This window comes from Gasterosteus aculeatus, chromosome 14 (assembly GCF_964276395.1).
Source record: "Gasterosteus aculeatus chromosome 14, fGasAcu3.hap1.1, whole genome shotgun sequence".
Taxonomy (NCBI): Eukaryota; Metazoa; Chordata; class Actinopteri; order Perciformes; family Gasterosteidae; genus Gasterosteus; species Gasterosteus aculeatus.
The window spans coordinates 12,367,100-12,385,737 of record NC_135702.1 but is presented as its reverse complement, the minus strand read 5'-3'; the positions used below and the strand labels follow the sequence as shown (position 1 = coordinate 12,385,737).

General features: G+C 44.6%; 1 protein-coding gene across 2 annotated transcripts in view; it reads right to left on the bottom strand.

Annotated features, from left to right (window-relative positions):
* Nucleotides 1-18,638, bottom strand: part of LOC120832092 (uncharacterized) — a 73,949-nt gene that overhangs the window by 30,982 nt on the left and 24,329 nt on the right. The window contains exons 5-7 of one of the 2 annotated variants that reach the window (XM_040198130.2): nucleotides 16,708-16,842; nucleotides 16,289-16,369; nucleotides 1,196-1,777 (exon numbers count right to left, since the gene is read on the bottom strand). In XM_040198130.2, coding sequence (XP_040054064.2) covers nucleotides 1,196-1,777; nucleotides 16,289-16,369; nucleotides 16,708-16,842 — 798 coding nt within the window. Of the gene's footprint in view, nucleotides 1-1,195; nucleotides 1,778-8,628; nucleotides 9,182-16,288; nucleotides 16,370-16,707; nucleotides 16,843-18,638 lie in introns of those variants that run through there. The other variant, XM_040198131.2, reaches the window with a different exon arrangement.

Sequence of the window (18,638 nt, the reverse complement as noted above, 5' to 3'; positions counted from 1 at the left end):
TTTGTTGCCCCTTTGACCGCCTGTTGAAAAGCTAAAGACTTATTTCAACCTCTTGCTTCCAACACGTTGAATGCCAATAAAATGGTAAGAAGTTAAGAATGTATCAGCATGCGTCAATTATTTCTATAAGTTACTTGATACTGTGTGGATCTGGTGCTTGATGATATTCTGCAGTTTTTCCAACATTGGAAGTGTTACTTAAATGATTAAGCCACACCACAAGTACTGAATGAATGATAGCGATTCAAAGCATCCACAAGAGTATTCTCCCCAAAACACAATATATTTACTGAATGTTTCAGGAAGACTAAAGTGAGCTAAATGCAACAGATGCAGGGAGACAACGACTATGTTCTGAGCCAACAGGACGTCCTTCTTCATGTTCCCTGCAGCCGTCTTCAATCAGAGTAATCTTGTCGATTTTATAACAGCGTGACAACATAGACCAGCCCAGACGTGGCCAGATGTGCAGTCTGGTTCTGGTTCTGTCTGCCTTGCGGTCCCTGTGATGAGCCACCTCTTACACCAGGTAAAGCATCCGGATGTATAAGATGACTTCAGTCTGTAGCACCAAACAGATTAGTCAGAGGTTACCATTGTCACATTGAGCTATTGCTCAACTGTGACAAACTGTTGAGCCTCCATAACTGCTTTGGTGCTCGGGTCGCAGCATCAAAGACACGAGGATCCACACATGTCTGTGATGTGCAACCCCCCCTGATCAGAGTCAGATGGCATCTGCAGGAAAACAGCTCTTGAATGGCTGTAAAGCATGAACCAAGGTCACTCGCTTTTTTTTACCAGGCTCATTCTTATTTTTCATCTCATCCACTAAAGCTAGATGAGAGGTGTCACAGCAAAGGGTCAGAATACTTATGACCATGTGATATTTCAGGGTTTCTTTTTTAATAAATTTGCAAACATTTCTGTTTTTTTCTGTCAAGATGGGGTGCTGAGTGTAAATTAGTCAGAAATAAAATGAACTTTTTTGATTTGAGCAAATGGCTGCAATGTAACAAAGAGTGAAAAATGTAAAGGGGTCAGAATACTTTCCGTACGCACTGTATATAAAAACTAGAATTTCTCACTGAGGAGTTTACTATCAGGAGCAAACTAAATAGGCCGTCTTGCTCTCTTTACATTGATCCCACGTAATAAAGTGGCATTAAAGGAAGGGTTAGATTAGACAACTTACCTCCTGCCCTGGTGGACCCATTCGGCCCAGAGGGCCACTCTGAAGTTGGTACATTTTGCCATCGGAGCCCAGGGCCAGGTCTCCGTCTCTGGATACAACGGTCACAAGGGGGGGGCGCTCCTTGTCGGGTTGTTTACCGCTGGTGACGGGTCTCCCCTCCTCGACCACCTTTTCAGACGAATACGTGGATGTTCTGGGGTCTGGAGGCATCTTGGTTACAGGGAATCCCACTGCGGGCTTCTTGAGGGCACTTCCTTTGTCCAGGTCAATGATGTCACCGGACGGTTTCCCGGGAAACAGCGCCGATGTTCTGCCGCCAGAGTCAGCCTTCTTGTCTGTGGTAATATTCTCCTCCGGCTGCTTGGAGGACACTTCAGGCTTTTCCTTCTGGCTTCCCTTCGGTCCATTTCTGGAAGGCTTCCACTGAGGGTTGACCTGTCCGCCATTTTGGAAGATTGGATCCAACAAGTCGGTGTCCTCGTCCACCACAAAGACATCTCCGCGGCCGACTGAACCTTTCCGACTGGACCCTGAGGGCACGGTTCCGTCCCCGCGAGAACCCTCTCGTCTTATTAATATTTCCTGATGGGAAACAGAAAACAAGGGAAGAGAAACTCTCAGATATTTCCATAGAATCCTGGCCGATCACGTTTTGAGAAGACAAGCAAAGATGAAATAATCCCGGGAACCCATTCGGCATCCAGAGAGCCTTTCAAAGTAGAAGCAGGAGCTGTGATAAAAACATACGACTCTTCAGAAGACCAAAATAACAAGCGTTACCTTCTCATGTCACGGCCATATTTTGTCAGCACTCAAGTCGACTAGTTTCTTAACTTTTCACGACCAACCTGTGACGCTTCCTCCGTCCAAACCGGCACATCGTCACAGATTTGGTCAAATGTCCTAACATGTTTATTGTTAGCATTTAAGCTCTCCCCACTCCTGGAGCAACCGATGGTGTTCGACCTTCATTATCCTAGTTTACGTGCTTGTTTGTGTGTGTGGTAGGGATACCGCTGCCGTTCTGCTGTAGAGAATGACATTAAAACTGTGTTATATTAACCTATAGGATACATTTTAGCCCACAAATACCACCGCAGAACCCTAAAGAGCAACTCTGCTATCCTCCTACAGATACTCAGGTATCTCTGCTCAGCAGGTTGGATGAACTGAACTGAGCCCCCTTTGTTACAAGGAAACCTCGTCCTCTTCCCACCCAAAGCAAAAGCCTCTGTGTAGTTAAAGGTAAAGGCCCACGATAAAGACCATGCAGGTTTGACCTTCATCGTGGACTCATCCACAACACTCCATTACGGACTACTTCCACTCCACCCTGTCCCACCAAGTCAATAGGCTCAGTCCTGAAAACTGACTATTCAATATTTGACAATATTTTTTCTCGCTGTAAATCAGTTCGACTGAAACCAGCTGTCACAGTGTCAGCTTGTTTCTAATGATTCTCATGAAGACATTGAATCAATATTTTTGAGTCCTGTGGTGTCCAGAGGTGACAGGAAAACCACAGAAATCAACAAACATATAAAACACACCGACGCGGGCATTTTCTGTCCTATTACATTACACACACACAGGCACAACAAAACACAGCAAATGTTGGGTCTCAGGGAACAGCGGTGCAGTGAGAGAGGCCTTTCTGAGGACGGAACCAAAGGGCAGTGAATTGAGTTTGATGACTCTAATGAGCTGAAATGAGGAGCACTAAAGAGACGCTGAGAGGCGTACTGAGGGCACGGGGACAGAGGCGAGGGAAGCAGCAGAGTGCATAATTGGACGTTTTGGTTTTGTGTGTCAGCTTATAAAGATGATTTGATGACTGCAATGGAAAAAGCCGTCCTTATTTTTTTCTGCTCATTAAATCGTCTGCCTCACATCAAAATATGATACAGGGCCAAATTGCCCTAATATACAGCCATTATCAGCCCATTACTATTCATGCAGCCCGGTGCTGTTTGGTCGTGTACCTTTAGTTCATGCTGAACTGGCACAATATCAGGGATGCTGCCAACCCTTCCAACCTCACCTTTCAACGCGTGCTTTATTGTGGTTGAGGCCTGCAGATGTCTGTGAGGAACATTTAGAAACAGCAAAGTGTGACCCCCACCCCCCCCCCCCCCCCCCTCAGTCACTTCAGCTGTGTGTGAGAGGGGATCAAGACAGACTGGAAATCAAATCTGGAATATCAGAACAATACTGAGTGTCACACATTGCACAGTGAAACCCGGCCCTCGGTGAAGGGCTGACATGGGGAGAGACTGAAAACAAAGGTCCTTTCTCTCTCGCTTATCCCAGAGCAGTCAGGCAGCCGGCCGTGTTCGATAAGCTGACACTAGACCTCCTCTGGTCAACACGCCCCCTCAGCTAATCTCCAGTCTGTGAGACATCGCTGTAAACCCAGGACATACTTAGTTGGAGTACCAGGACATGTTGGGCCGTCAGTCAGAACACCCGCCACCAAAGAAAGACATCATTCATGAAATACCACTTTGATTTATTTGAGGTACTTTTGTTGGAGTTGATTGTCATGCAATCTACATATTTGAAGAACTTATTAAGCATAAACAGTAACGCTGCTGCAAAGACTCCAACAACACAACACGCTGCGTAATACTATGACCAAAAGCTGATGACTAGCGTTGCGGGAAGTTGGTTGGCTCATACAGATGTAAAAGTAAAACTGTTGGCAGACAAAATGCTTCAATCATTTTCCTTTCATACAACCATTCTAACACACACACACACACACACACACACAACAATGTAAGCAGAACTACATTGAAAGGCAGTGGCTTTGAGCTGTTTTGACTTCAGTGTCTCATTCAAGTGGACAGCAGGAGTATCCGATAATCCAACTCACGTCGGGAGCGCGGCGCTTTGAGGACGACTGCGTGTAACGAGTAAGGAAGACTTTGTTGACTTCATGTTCATTCACCGGGGGAATTAATAATGTTGTTATTAAATGCTTCAAGGCAACCTAAACTTTTTGCAAAAAGAGCAAGCAGCCGAAGCTGTTTTTCAAACACCGTTGTTTCTTTTATGGTGGTATTATTGTGTATTCTTATCAGTACTTGGTATCATCTGGTATCCATACTGTATGTACGTCTCAGTTCTTGGTCTGAACAAGCCCCTCAGGCCAGTGGGGGGTAAGAGAGACTCCTGTGTAAAGGCTATAATCAGCATTTAAACCAGTGTCAAAGTCAAAACATGTGATATAGTGGTGTTGTACCGCACTATTAAAGTTCCTCCAGTATCTTTAAAGATCTATCAAGATAGCATGCAGCCACGTAGTTATCTTGTCAAATAAAAATCTATTAATCTAAGTAATTAACTCTTAAAGACTTAATACCACATGCAGATACGATGTCTTTCTGAAGCAGCAGGCTGAAGCAAGCGAGGGCACAAGATGTCCGTTTATGTCCTTGTATCCTAGCAACACACACTGTTAAGCGGGGACTCGACGTGAGCATGCGATCCATAGATGAACTACGGGGTTCAGTCGGTGTCAGAATGCCAGGCTGCAGGCTGATGAACAGGCTCCCATAATGCCTCCTTAATGCTCCTGTCAGACTATAACTCTGGGTTTCTGTCCTCTTACTTAAGCCTCCACGGTAAAGTTTTTGTGCTTCATTAGTCCTAAAAGCCTTGGGCGTTAATAATAGTCTATAATTCATTCATCTATAATTCATCTGTCTGTGTTGTTTTTCCTATTTTCACTGCCTTTGTGCCAACAAACTGACACCTTTCACTACTGTGTGTTCCCCTCTGTGTGCCAGTAGTTTGTAGAAGCCTCGTTCCTGTTACAGCATGACGATGCCAGTGGGCTTTTTTTTCCCAGGTCGCTGCCCGGCACACACACACGGCCCTGACCTCCACCCCAACACACACCTTCAGGATGAACCCAATCCAGGCCTTATCACCCAGCATCAGTGTTTGGATTCCCTCATGGGATAAAAGGTCAGGAGAATATTCAAGCCAATCTGGATGTTTAACAATCACACGCTAGTATAATGTATAGAGAGGACATTGTGGTGTAGCTTCTTAGACATGTTGCAATTCAAACATTTTGGTCTGAACTTTACCATTTATTACAACGAGGAAGGGCTGACCGTTGACTCATCCATCACACAGCTGTCCTTCTTACATACGCTCATGTCTGCTGCAGGGGACAATCAAAACCTGTTGACTAATGTAGCACACATCACACTTGGCGCTTAGACGTGTTCAACATCTTTCTGATGCCCGGAGCATAACACACTTTAAAGGAAACAAAATAAAAAAAACTTGGCTAGCTGGATTTAGTCATTATGGAAGTGAAAGGCTGCCAGTAACAGAAGTTTGGTTCATGCTACACCAAAGAGCAAGAGTCACCAATGGGTGGGCCTCTGTCTGGCCCCAAATATAATATATATACACACACACACACACACACACACACACACACACACACACACAAACCCATAGCTGATGGATAATTGAGAATTATTTAATTTTAAAAGGCGCATCTTCTCACTCTCTCAACAGGTTTGGTAAAAACACCAACATATGCATATGTTGTAAATCATATCATGTGATACCAAGTACATATCTTGTTTTTTTTCTTTTTCTTAATAACTGATAACAATTTGATACATCTGCAATTGCCATGTTCAAACAATATTTTGGGTGAATTTGTTCAAACTCACAATTGAATGGATTAGCTAAGGCTCTAAACCGGTTCTACTTCTACTTATTTTTTCCAATGACCCTTTTTTGCCATCGGCCCAACTTGCAGGGACTTGAAACTCTCCAATCAATCACACTGTCAAATTAACTTCTTTTATTGTGGTCTCCGTTACAGTATCACTGCGTGCCTGTGCTTCTGGGAAACATTCAGAGATATTTGTTAAACTATGCTTTTCTCCTGCTTGAAAATCATACTTAAATACATTCTGGACTCAATTAAATGATCAAAGTTGATGATTAAAAGTGCTTTTGAAAAATACCTCCTACAACAGCTATTTTGTCACACCTGTATGTCAAGTTGCGTTTTTGTCCTGTCTCCAGTTGTTTTTTGACTTCCTGTTTTATTTTGGAAACTAACTCCCTCTCGTTTCAGGTCCCTTGCCCTTCCTCATGTGTCACCAGTCTGATTGTCTCCCCTGATTCCTGATTGTGTCCACCTGTTCCCACAACTCCCTCATGGGTACTTATAGTCTGCGTCGCCCCTTGTCCTGTGCCAGTGTGTCTTGTTGTTTTGCCCTGCACACCAGCCCTCACGTCACGAGTCAAGTCAAGTCCGATAACGTTTGTCACGTCCTTTTGATCCCTGTTACATTTCCTCGTTTAAGAGAGATTTTGAGTTTTTGCCTTTTGAATTTTGATCTCAACCTTTTTCCTCATTAAGAGAGATTTAGAGTTTTTTCCTTTTGAACTTTGATCGCGACCTTTGTTTCCTCGTTAAGAGAGATTTTCAGTTTTTTCTTGTTATTAATAAAAAGCAATATCAGCTGAACCCTCTGCGTCCGAGTCCTCCTCCTTCCGGCTTGACATATTTAGCACTAAACAACACACAGGATTGCTCCAGTTTTATTAAACAAAGAATTTGTGTGCAATCTAGAACATCAAACATTCTAAACTTCTCTGAAACGCTAAACGCACATTTGTGGGAAAACCCATTGAATCAGAATTAGGGCAGATTTCGACGGGGCAGACCTGGACTACATTAATAGTTACGACACACCACCGCGTCCTCTTCATCAGTACTCCTCAGGAGTCCGTCTACATGTGCAGCTGACAGATCCCCGTTAAGAGCAAAGCAAAATCTATGGAGGCTTCACACCAACGCTGCAGGCTAGAGCGGCATCATCCACACACTCAGAGACAAACACACAGACAATGCACATTTGCTCCTGCAAAGGGCTGATCAAATGGCAAGGTCCGTAAATCTAACCAAGACACAGGTATGCAGACCGGCTGTGTCTTGCAAGCAGCAGTAAGCAATTTGGTGTGAAAAAAGAAAGAAAGTAGGATAACAGTGGTCTGATGTCTCAGGAGCAATGAGGGGATTTAAAATTAGAGGAGTTGAAGAATGCAAAGAAAAGAGAATCGTTTTTCAACGTTGAGTAAAATGCTGAAATAAAGATGAACAAGAGTTGCCAAGGAAGTGGAAACAAACCCATGGAGCAGCAACGGTAGCTTGGCACAGAGGAAGGGACAACACGCCAGTGAGCTGTGTGTGTCCTCCGGCTGCCAGAGAGTAAATCACACTGAGTATTTGATCGACAATGTTGTCGACCAAATACCTCGATTTTGCAACGATGCTGAAAGGATAACTTTACTGTTATGTAGCATTAAGAACCAGACAATGACAAAATGTCTCCCTGATGTGGATATTATTTGATAACCAGACCCTCACAGAGTGAGCGTTACAATTGTCACATGCACATAAGTGAGTGTGAGACTTTCAGGGGGAACCCGTGTTGTTCAGTAGATCAGCAGGTTGAGCGCAGCGTTCGGTCGGGGAATTTACTCCCAGCAGGACCACCCATGTAAGAAATGCCACTTTTTGGGGATTAAAGCGTCCACGGATTCAACAGTGGTGGTCCCGGGATATAAGATCATGAAGCATGTTGCAGGGACAAAAGAAAGGCTTTGAACTTTTTCATTATAAATTTGGTGTGCAGCTTTTAGTTATAGCTTCTCATTTGCACCAAATGTTGCAGATCTTAAATACAGAGAGCTGTGTTCTACTCTGTTTTCAAAAACCCAAATCACCCCGGTGCTCCGGACTAACTGAGTAAGAAGGAGAGAATGCTGCAGATTTACACTCACTCATTTAATTATGCTTTTTCATTTCTTTAGCCATGACAGCTGTCATTAAAGTTAAAGTAATTAATTAGGTGGAATTAGATTAGCTTCATGAGTGTGCAGAAATCCAGGCGGTTTCCATTAGTTAGCACTGTGGTTACATAAATTACTGGTGCATTCAATCCGTCATTCCTTCAAATCTAAATCATGAGGTTTAGAGAGACATGATTGCATACAGAATACATAAACAGAACACACATTTGAATGGCTGTTAGAAAAATGCCAAACAAAACAATATAGGAATGGATGTAAAATGAAGGTTTAACAATAATAAGAGGACATCGCTGTCCATGACATCAGCCACAGAACGTTGTTTAGGTTGAAAGCTGCAGCAGGTGCAAGCTTGCATTTTAAACATCAAAGTTGAATCTTCAAGAGTGATTTTTCTGTGTCAATTCACACACATTGTCATAGAAGAAAAAGCTCCTCGTCCCGGTGAATTGTTCCACACAATTCTTTACAGAGCATTCCACACCCTACAGTACTTTATCCGCTCATTAGAACAAAAGCAAAGGGAAAATGCACATTGATAATGGAAACGTGTGTGCAAGGGTTTCACCAGGCCGTACCTTTCCCTCCCGACGCCTTTGACCTTGCACGTGCAATCCGTCTAAATCCAGCAGCAGGCATCCCAGCAGCAAATACCATCCGACATGGGGGAGCATGCTTTCAGGAGACGCGGCAGGTCTGTCTGCACTTCGGCTCCGCTCACATTGGACCCACAGGCCAACGTCTACACGGGAGGCTGCTCTGGCTCCCAGCAGACACACCCACACACCTACCGGGGAACACACCCTTTCACTAGCCCCGACCGCACAGCTCGTGGAGACAATACATGTAACCTGGCACGCAAACACACACGGTGGGAGACATAAGCTCAGCCCATTAGCCCCCTGGGTTTGGCCTCTGAACGCTGAGAAAGAGCCTCATTTCCAGGGAAAGTGACAACTGTCGTGGAGTCAGATCTGGGACACCTCCGAATGTCCCAACTGTAAAAATCTGAATCTCCGAGGATGCGAGTCAACGTCCAGATCGTCAGTTGACGAACAGCTGGCGGAACAGCTGATTGCAGATATTGGCATAAGATGATAACCGCGACATCTTGGACAACTAGACCTGCTCCCTCCAGCTGAGTGAAGTAGAATTAAGGAAACCAGGGACAGCGATGGTGTGTGTGTGCTTACACACAGTAATGGATTGGGGTTGGCGGGAACGTGCACACAACTAGAGCTCAGAGTTAGAATTAGAAGCTGGGGAAAGCCGCAGCGGCCAGAGTCAGCGAAGCGACCACAGTTGAGAGACCACTTGCATGGGAAATGTTGAGGGAGGATTCTCTGAGGTTGGCTTGATTTACGCAGCAGTGTCAACCTCCGGTGCATCAAAGCGGAGCGCGACGGGGCAGCACCACGTCACAGGAAGCATTATCATCATGTCTGTTGGCAACAAAGGGATTGGTGGTGCGGCATAAACAGCAATATAAATAGACGAGAGCTGATGGAGGTTGATTCGGGTTGAACAGAACCGCTGTGGGTGCTTAAAAACTGCAGGGCAGATGTGCGGGTGGAGGAAACCAATGATTTTTCTTTTTAAAAATAAAAATAGACAAATTCTTGTGCTCTTCGACACATAATGGCCCCCAGGGTCCCCTGCTGTCTGCGCTGGTCGTCAATGGTGCAGTTTGAGGTGCAGAGAGCGTCAGCGGACGCAGCACTCTCGCAACAACGCTCCATCGCTCCATCGCCAAGCATTCAACCAGAGCTGATTTATCTGCTTTGTACAGAAACCGCAGACTAAATGAATGTTTTGCAGGGGAAACTTTGAGCGTATTGGGACCTCTCGCTTTGGGGAAATTGTCCCGTGCCTCCTGGGGACAAAGACGCAACTGGGACAAGAACGGTTCTTTTCTCTGTTTCCATTCTCTTTTTCCAAAGTCCTTCAACTCATTTATCCAAGCATGTCTTCTTTCAACCGCCCCCTTCCTCTTGAAGTCCATGATTTGAGGGCCTTGTGTGTAATTACTTCATTTCATGTTGGAAACAGTCATGAGCAGGCAGATAAAAAGCTGCTGCTGATGTGCAGAAACATCCTGCTGGTTAGAAAAAAAGGCATCGCGATCAGATGCTCAATCATATTTCAAACAGAAAACACAAACCATACTTCCACGACCTTGTGTTTAATTTTGCAAATAGTCGGCTCAAAGTGCTGTGTGCCGTCAGCGGAGTCTTTGGTGAATTGGCAACTCACACTCAAACCCCCCGAAAAGTGGTTCTAGCTCCAGGATCCACCCCACCAGATGATTGTTGGCGATTGTTCTCATTTGAGTCTTTCCTTCATTACAAAACGAGCTCTGAATGTCTCTCTCGTGTTGCTGCTCTGACGCGTTCGTGCTGCAGCGTGTCAACGGTGGGGTTTAAAACTTCAAGCGAGACGTTTCACGAGAACGTTAATCAATTGTGTCGACCTTTTATAAAAAAGGGCACTTAACCTTTGTTAAAAGGTCGACTCTACTTGCTTTTGTTTTTATGTATTTAAATGATAACACAGGGTAAGCTAATTAATGAACTTATCAAGTCTGTTTTAAGGTTAAATATAATGACTGTTGCCAGTTTGGAAAGAGGTGACAGGGATGTGGTAAACCGGTGTGTGCACTACTGAGCTTTAGTGGCATTAAAGAGCTATAATGCCTTCAGATCTGAAAGGGCTGTCAGAAGGTATCAGGGAACTGAAGCCACTAACTTTGCGGTCTAGCGAGTACGACGAGGTGAAAGCTCGCACTGTTGCCTCACCTCAAATTGAATTCATTAACTACGTGTAATTAATGTACTTGTACGGACACCTTGTTTGCCTTTTAACAGCTGCTCTTGAGCAGACGATTACAAACCGTGTTGAGGAGGTAGATGGAGTTTAAGGTTTATAAGTCTTCGTCAGTATTAAAGCAAAACACAGATAGCAATGTAAGCACAGGGGGACCGAACAACTAACAAGAACTGCTAATACTGAGGCTAAATGTAAAGGAATATATACAGATATATTTTCTGTATATCCGTGTATGTAACAAACAACAAGGAAATATACAGAAATCTGCTCTAATGCACACAAGTTTTTTTCTTCTTGCTATCACCAACATGATCTCCGATGCACAAACTAATGCACAAGACACAGACCAACCAGACCTGACAAAAATATGAAGCAAGGGTTTGCACGACTGCATTCTTCCAACAGAAACAGATGGTATCTGCCTTTCTTTCAGCGCTATAATTAAGGGAGTATAACATTATATCACAGAATCTTCAACACTGCTGCGTATGATTTACTTTTCTCCGTCTCTGATATGATCGTTAAATCTGACACCCACTAATCACAGAGCCGTGAGTTACCCGTGTCCATCATTTTAAAGCCAAACCTGGCAGGATTTACATTTCCAAGCTGGCAGAATGCCGTCAAATAAAGGGAAAGAAACCAGGCAGAGAGACGGGCAGCCGGGCGCGGTTCACCCGCGTACCGCCGCGCCTCACCGGAGCGTCTTGGCTGTCTACGGAAGATATTTAAGGACAACTTGAGTTCAAAGTGAAGGAGCTCTGTCAGCAGATCTACCTGCTTCCTTCCTTCTCTCTTTGTCTAACGGAGCCAAGTTCAGAGGAGAGCGAGCGCGCAGCCAAGTCAACAGCAGAGAGCGTGTTGTTTTTGGCTAAACGCTGTGAACGCGACGGGGAATGTTACATACGGCACGACAGATCTCTCTTTGACAGGTGGGGGAACGATATCAGCTTGACACGATTTGCACTGGTTGGGCTCTCCTGACAAGCAGATGATAGGATACTCAGAGCTCGGCGATGACATGCACAATGATAGCGTTGGAGCAGCGACTCGTATAACTCAGGCCAACCTGCCGATCCGACTCTTCAACCCAGCCGGGTGATGTGAGAGGGATTGGTCAAGCCAGATAAACCAGCTTTGATGTCTTTCTAATAAGCCAGCTTCTTCCTCCGCGTTGAAACCCTGCAAATGACCCACAGTGCGAGTCAATCGATCGGCGGTTTGTCCAGAGACCTGCGTGTGTTATGCGAGCAGCCGATAAACTCACTTCTTTCAAACCCCCCGAGTACGTTGGCTGTTCAGACTTGTCCTCAGCACCAACTTACGCTGACTCAAGTGACATCACTTGAGGACATTTAGCAGTCTTCACAAAGCCTCTTCTGGGGACACAAAAGCCCTTTATACTACCCTTTTTCAGCACACAGCGTATTACTCATCACCACCTATAAAAGCGGCTTTGATTCGTACGGTTGGTGGAAATAACCTTCGATGCCTCCTCACATTTCTACCCCGGGCCACGGTGCTGCAGCTGCAGGTACTGTAGTTTCCCAGCAGCAGCAGGCAGCTGTTTTCTGCAATTACGCCCCCAACGCCCACCATGCTCTCCCTTTACTGTCAACATAGTTAAGCAGTTTGCAGCTTACTAGCCAGTCATTTCCCCTTGAGGTTGAAAAGACAAAAAAAAAAAAAAAAGAATAGTGGACTTACATTTGACAGCTGAGCAGCGACACAAATCCAAATGAAGCAGCGTTTTTTCCATGTATTAAAAAGCCAACAACTAATGCAGGTTTAAGGTATAAATGTCGTCTTTCTGTTATGTATAAACCCTTTCGTTTGCGGGGTAAAGGGTCATTTGTTGATTGATAAGAACACGGAACACACATGTTTACACGGAGCACCACATGCACCCTGGTGGATGGACAGACACACGGTGAATTGTCAGAATGATGGATGGTTTTTTTCCACCTCTTTGTTTTTGTCTAAGCCTGCAGTAGAAATCCATTGTTTGGTCTCTGGAGACGCGAGTGGAAACACTCTGATAGGATGTGGAAGAGGGAATATTATTCCCACAAGCGTGCGTGTTTGTCTCTCGCTCTCTGACAGATGCAGCTTTAGGGATCAAGTGTAAGCGGCGTTATAATTGGTTAACTATTTGTAAGACGGAAAGCCATCAGACAAACCCGATGCGCTCTTGTGGTGAAAAAACAATCAGACACAAGCTCTGCGGTGGTCCATCTCTCCTTCTACTGACACACATATAAACTGTATGAACACGTCATTAACGACAAAAAAAACAACTTTACGATGAGGAGCGATCAAGCACATAAATATGTCAATAATTAGACAATATAGCATTTTCCTGGTAAACTTTGACCGGGGAAGTCAAAGCCTAAGTCCACCCAAAAGGTTCTTAGTACCGGCCAGATTCATGTGTTGTCGTTGTTGCTTAGCAACAAAGGCAGCGGAGGATGCAACATGGCTCCACCTGACAAATAGAGACGTGTCTGGTACAAGCAGTTATCAAAGTGATCCTGTTAGGATTCCTGTCTGCTCCGTGTGTGTGTTTCTGTTTTTTCCTCCTGTCTGTGTTGTTGTTGTGAACCATGTGCTTATGTTTTGTTTTTTGTTTTTTTTGTGTCAGCCCATAGTTTCCACCCCTGTGTTCTGTCCACTTCCCCGCCCCTCTCTCGGTGATCGCTGCTGGCTGGCGATAAAATGCCACGGCGATGTTTCCACGACGCGTATGTCTCAACACCGATTTAGTAAGAGTCTTAACCTCTCTGTGTGCGTTCACCTCCCCTGTCGCGCAGCGTTGATCCCGCGTAGTACCACGGGGACGCTCCTGTCAAAAGTGCTCCGGCCTCCACAGTCCTGTCCCGTCTTGTCTTGTCTCTCCAGACCGTGTCCCAGAGGGAGATTGGAGGAGTTCCCTTGCCGACCCCCGCCAAAGCCGGAGGAGCGTCTTTATTTCGTTGGACTGTTTTCTACAGCTTTGTTTGTTTATTTTTTTGTTCTATCCACTTTATTGAGAATATAGTCCTTGGTTGGATGTAACCTGCTGCTGTGTGAGCGTGCGTTTCGGTCCAGCTACCAAACCATTACATCACAAATCCCACTGACACTCTATAGTTTGAAGTGGTTGCACAACAAATAGCAAGAAGAAAGTAATGAATACAAAGATCCATATAATTAAAATCAATAGAGCTCTGGCCTGTGAAGAGTACGGTAAGGGTCAACATCAACATTTTAGGTACACATCAGTTCTAGAAGTAACAGACCTGATTATGAGGGTTGAAAGCCATGAACATACGCTGCACCTCGTAGCTTTGCCGCCTGAATCACATGTTTAGCTAAGGTCCCTCACCTCCAGGCGTGTTCAGCGTCTTAGCGCACTTTGGAGCTGTAGATTAACTGGACGAGAGCCATGTCTTTAAAGAAAGCACCTGTCAAGGGAGCCGGCTGCCCCGTACAGGACTTTCAGTCAGGAAACCCCCGCGGTCCGAAATGTTACGCTCCGCAGACGACAGCAGCAGTCCTTGGTGAAACAGGAATAGACCTCGCTAAGGTAGGAGCCTTGTTTCATTTCTTTTCTTTCAAATGTGCAGATTGTGAGGGGAGCCAGAGACATGACGACTGTACCTCCACAGGTCTGATCCGCGTGGATTCAATTGGACAAACGTCTTAGGGAAACAGCGGCTGTGTCAAAAATCACCTCCGTGTCCACTATTTCCTACACGATAAAGTGCAACGACCACTTAATGTGGATGTGATCTTTTCCTTTTAATAAAGTAGTCTGTAGATAGAAAATGCTACCTTCGCTGAGGAGGCACTTGTTTTGTCTGACGAATCTCCAATGTATTAAGATAATTCATAGCAGACACATCTTTGGTTGAGGTGCCAGAATATCATCTTTGTGTCACGACCTCAGCTCCCCGAGTAGGGTTTCCTGTTTGTCTCTGTCGGTTTGTTCCAGTTGCCGAGCAACGACAAGGCGGGAGAACCAGGATCACCAGCGCCTGCTCCCACCTGTGCCCAATAAACACACCTGGTCCTGATCATCGTCACCACAGTATTTAAGCAGAGACCTGACATCCAGTCCCCCCCGGATCGTCAGCCATCAGCCTTCATTAACCCTGGATTCCCGTCGCTCCTGAACCTCTTCCCCACATCGTGACATTCACCTGTCTGCACGTTGGAAATACCACTCGCCTTGTCTAATAAATACTCGAAAGGGTAAACCAAAGGGTCTCGTCTAATCTCAAAATACTCCTTTTAGTTCACTAAATGAAGGAACACAGGACACTCGGTGGATGAAGTAAGAAATGCAGATGAACAAAGGACAGATAATGAGAAGGCGATCTAAAGGAGATTGCAGTAACTATTGAGAAGGATCTGGTGCAGCTTGTTTGTGCAAACGTTCTCTCCAAATCAAAACAGGTGTGAACATCATCCCAAAAGCATCCTGACGGAGGAACAGAGCGTGGTGGAGAAGGCACGCCACAGTAGGCCGCTCTGCTGACATCAGCACATTACTGTATACTGTAAAGAGAACCAGATCCTCGCTGATTATTGCAGGCGTTTTGCATGGACATGAGAATGTAAATTCAAACCAGCTTAACTTTCCCTTCATTTTTCAAGTGCAGGGTCTTTGCTTTGTTTCCATTTCAAACATGTGCCGATTCCAGAAAAACTCTTTTTGTTTGTTCTGCCTTTGGTCTAAACTCCAGCATGTGTAGTCATAACAGAACAGCTCGTTGTGGAATTAGATGTACTAATCACTTTTGAATATTCACTGCCATCCACATGGATTATACATGGAATAAAATGTTATCATCACTTCCTAATGTAGTCGTGTAGAGGAAAAATGTCCAAGTTATAATCTATGTAATTGTGTGAGAGTATAGCTATGGATACATTTACGAGGGGGAGAATAGTGAGAATAGTTACATTACTCCTCAGAGGCACCAACCAGTCGTCACAGCTCTCGCCCCGTGGCTGACTGGTGACCTCTACGTGTGTGTGTGTGTGTGTGAGCTTTCAGTCTGCTCACTAGTCTATTATGCCACATTTCGAAAGAAAAAAAACAAACAATCAGGGGATTTATTGTTCTTGGGTTGTGGAAAATATAACCAAAGGGATTTTAACTTGACCGATATCTGTTATAATGACAGACAGCGGACGGGCGGGTTCCCACACGGAGATTGATTAAGCCAGAGAAGCCAGACCAGTGGTTGCTATAAACGACTGTAGCCTGTCCACAGCTGAATCTAATCGCCATGACAACCGGTCAGCTGCCCGTACAACTGCAACTCTACCAAACAACTGCCTGTTTTTTGTTTGTTTCTAACAAACATAAGGAAGCTCTCTGCACAGCTTAACGGCGCCCTGCATGCTCCAAAATACCCTACTTACCCTTTGGCCAAAGCTATAAAAGGACTCGTCCTTGGGATCCCCCAGCAGGTCCTCCAGGTCATTTGAGGACAGCAGTATATTCTGAGGAAACAGAGAGGACGATTTCCAAAGTTAAAAGAAACCCACAAAGAAAGCGTTCAGAGCTAAACCGATGATTAACCAAACACACATAGTTCATAAAGTTAGCAGAGTGGAGCAAACCCACTTTTTTATTTTTAATCCTGTGCTGATCTTCTATCTTTGTTCTAAATATATAACAGGTTCTGCTGCAGAGGGTTTTACTACACGAGGCTGACGGTCTGGCCTGTGGGATTAAAAAGGCTTCTCCTTAAAAAAAAACCATCAACATGTCGGAGCAGTGCTGTTTATACAAGTCAAAGGATCAAAACTAAGAGGATTTTTCACTCATCTCTCCTCACCTCCCGGGCGTTGTGGGTACGTGGGGAGCGAGGAGGCTTGGCGGCGGTCTCGCCACAGAGGGGCACGTGCTGGCTGCACTGTAGACGGGCGGCGTCCGGGTCGCCCATCAGGACGGTCAGCTGTTGGATTTGACCCTGTAGAGACGGACACATGAAACCCGCCACGAGTGGTCTACAGTTAGAACATTCAAATCCACCTCATGTTGAAAATGAAAATGTTTAAGTGAGTCTTGATCAGTGGCGGCTGGCCAATAGAGGGCAATGGGGCGTCGCCCCACCTGATCCCAAGAGAAAGGAATGAAAAGAAAATATTCAATTATAGCTAGTAACATAAAAAAATATCAATATTTGTGTTTTTCAAACATGGAATGTATCTAGTAATATTTGTAAAATATGACATCCTGCACGTCCCTCATACGCACGTCTGGCTGACAAGAAGGCGGGTCTAAGAAGCACTTTAGCCAATTGCTGATTATATAAAAAAAATGTGTGGCGTACAATTTAGACAGCGTCCTTAAATACACTCAGCCTGCGGCAACATTGGTTTCGCCCCAAGCTTGTGCGTTCTCGTTGTGGCTGGTATCGACAGGCGGAGGACGTAAAGAGCACGGATCTTATTTCCATTCAAGCAGACGAGACAACCGGCATACATACAGTAGATTTAGATCATACTGATTATTATTTGATATATATTACATTACATTACAGGTCATTTAGCAGACGCTTTTATCCAAAGCGACTTACATTTACATTACAGTTACATTACACTTTAAACCCATGGCTTTTTCACATTTTTGCCTGGGGAGCAATTAGGGGTTAGGTGTTAGGTGTCTTGCTCAGGGACACTTCGACGTGGAACATGGGGCAGCCTGGAATCGAACCAACAGCCTTGTGCTTCCCAGCACACCTTCTCTAACCCCTGCGCCACGACGACCCCCATATATATATTGAATTGCCAGTGAGGGTGACAAAAATGAGATCATCAAAGTGTTATTTAGTGCTTTTTATTATGTTGCAATAAATACTAAATGTTTGACAGCAAAGTAGTAATGTGTTTCAATACCTTAATTGTTTTGCATCAAATCACCTGGTATGTTTGTTAACTACCGGAAACATTTTCCGCCACTGCTCTTGAGGAATGATAAACTCGACAACTCGAGAGATACTTGCACACCATGAACATTTGGCTCGGCATCAGAACAATTATTTTTTTTTATTTACCCCAGATTTGGAAAATGACAATACTAATACTAATCTTGTTGGTTTAATCACCTATATAGAAACAATATTTATACTAAAACGAGACGTTTTTCCACCACCACAGCAATGATTTTAAGTAGAACTGTAAAAATGTCAAGAGTTTAGATCTGTAATCTGTAAAATTGAATTACCACTTTGCAATTATAACGCATCAAACCAATCAAGCTACAGTTAATAGCCGTGCCAAAATGTCTTCACCTCCTAATTTTATCCAACAAGACATTTGTTGGAAATTGTTTGTTGAGGTAGTGGTGATCTTTCACATTTAATCAATTCATTCTTGAGCCCCGGTGGATATTTGCAGTGGACATATTCATGCGGAACTGTCTGTATACGCCTTGTACACGTTTTTGTATTCACAGAATATACACTTACAGTACAATACACATGTAAACAGAAGACACACGCAAGGTTACTTGTGTTAAGAGAGATTGTCGTGTGTTTGACTGTGGTTCCTTTCCTCCAGCAGAAACGCTGACATCAGGCCAAACATGACAAAACATCAGCAGACATTTAGAAACCTCCGCTCCGGCTGTGTTTATAAGAATGAGATGGGGGATGACAGAACGTCTGCGTGTGTGTGTGTGTGTGTGTGCACGCGGTTTGAATTCCTTTGTGAAAAATAAAATCATTCATTATGCCAAAGGTTGCTGGTGCGTATCCTACACGTC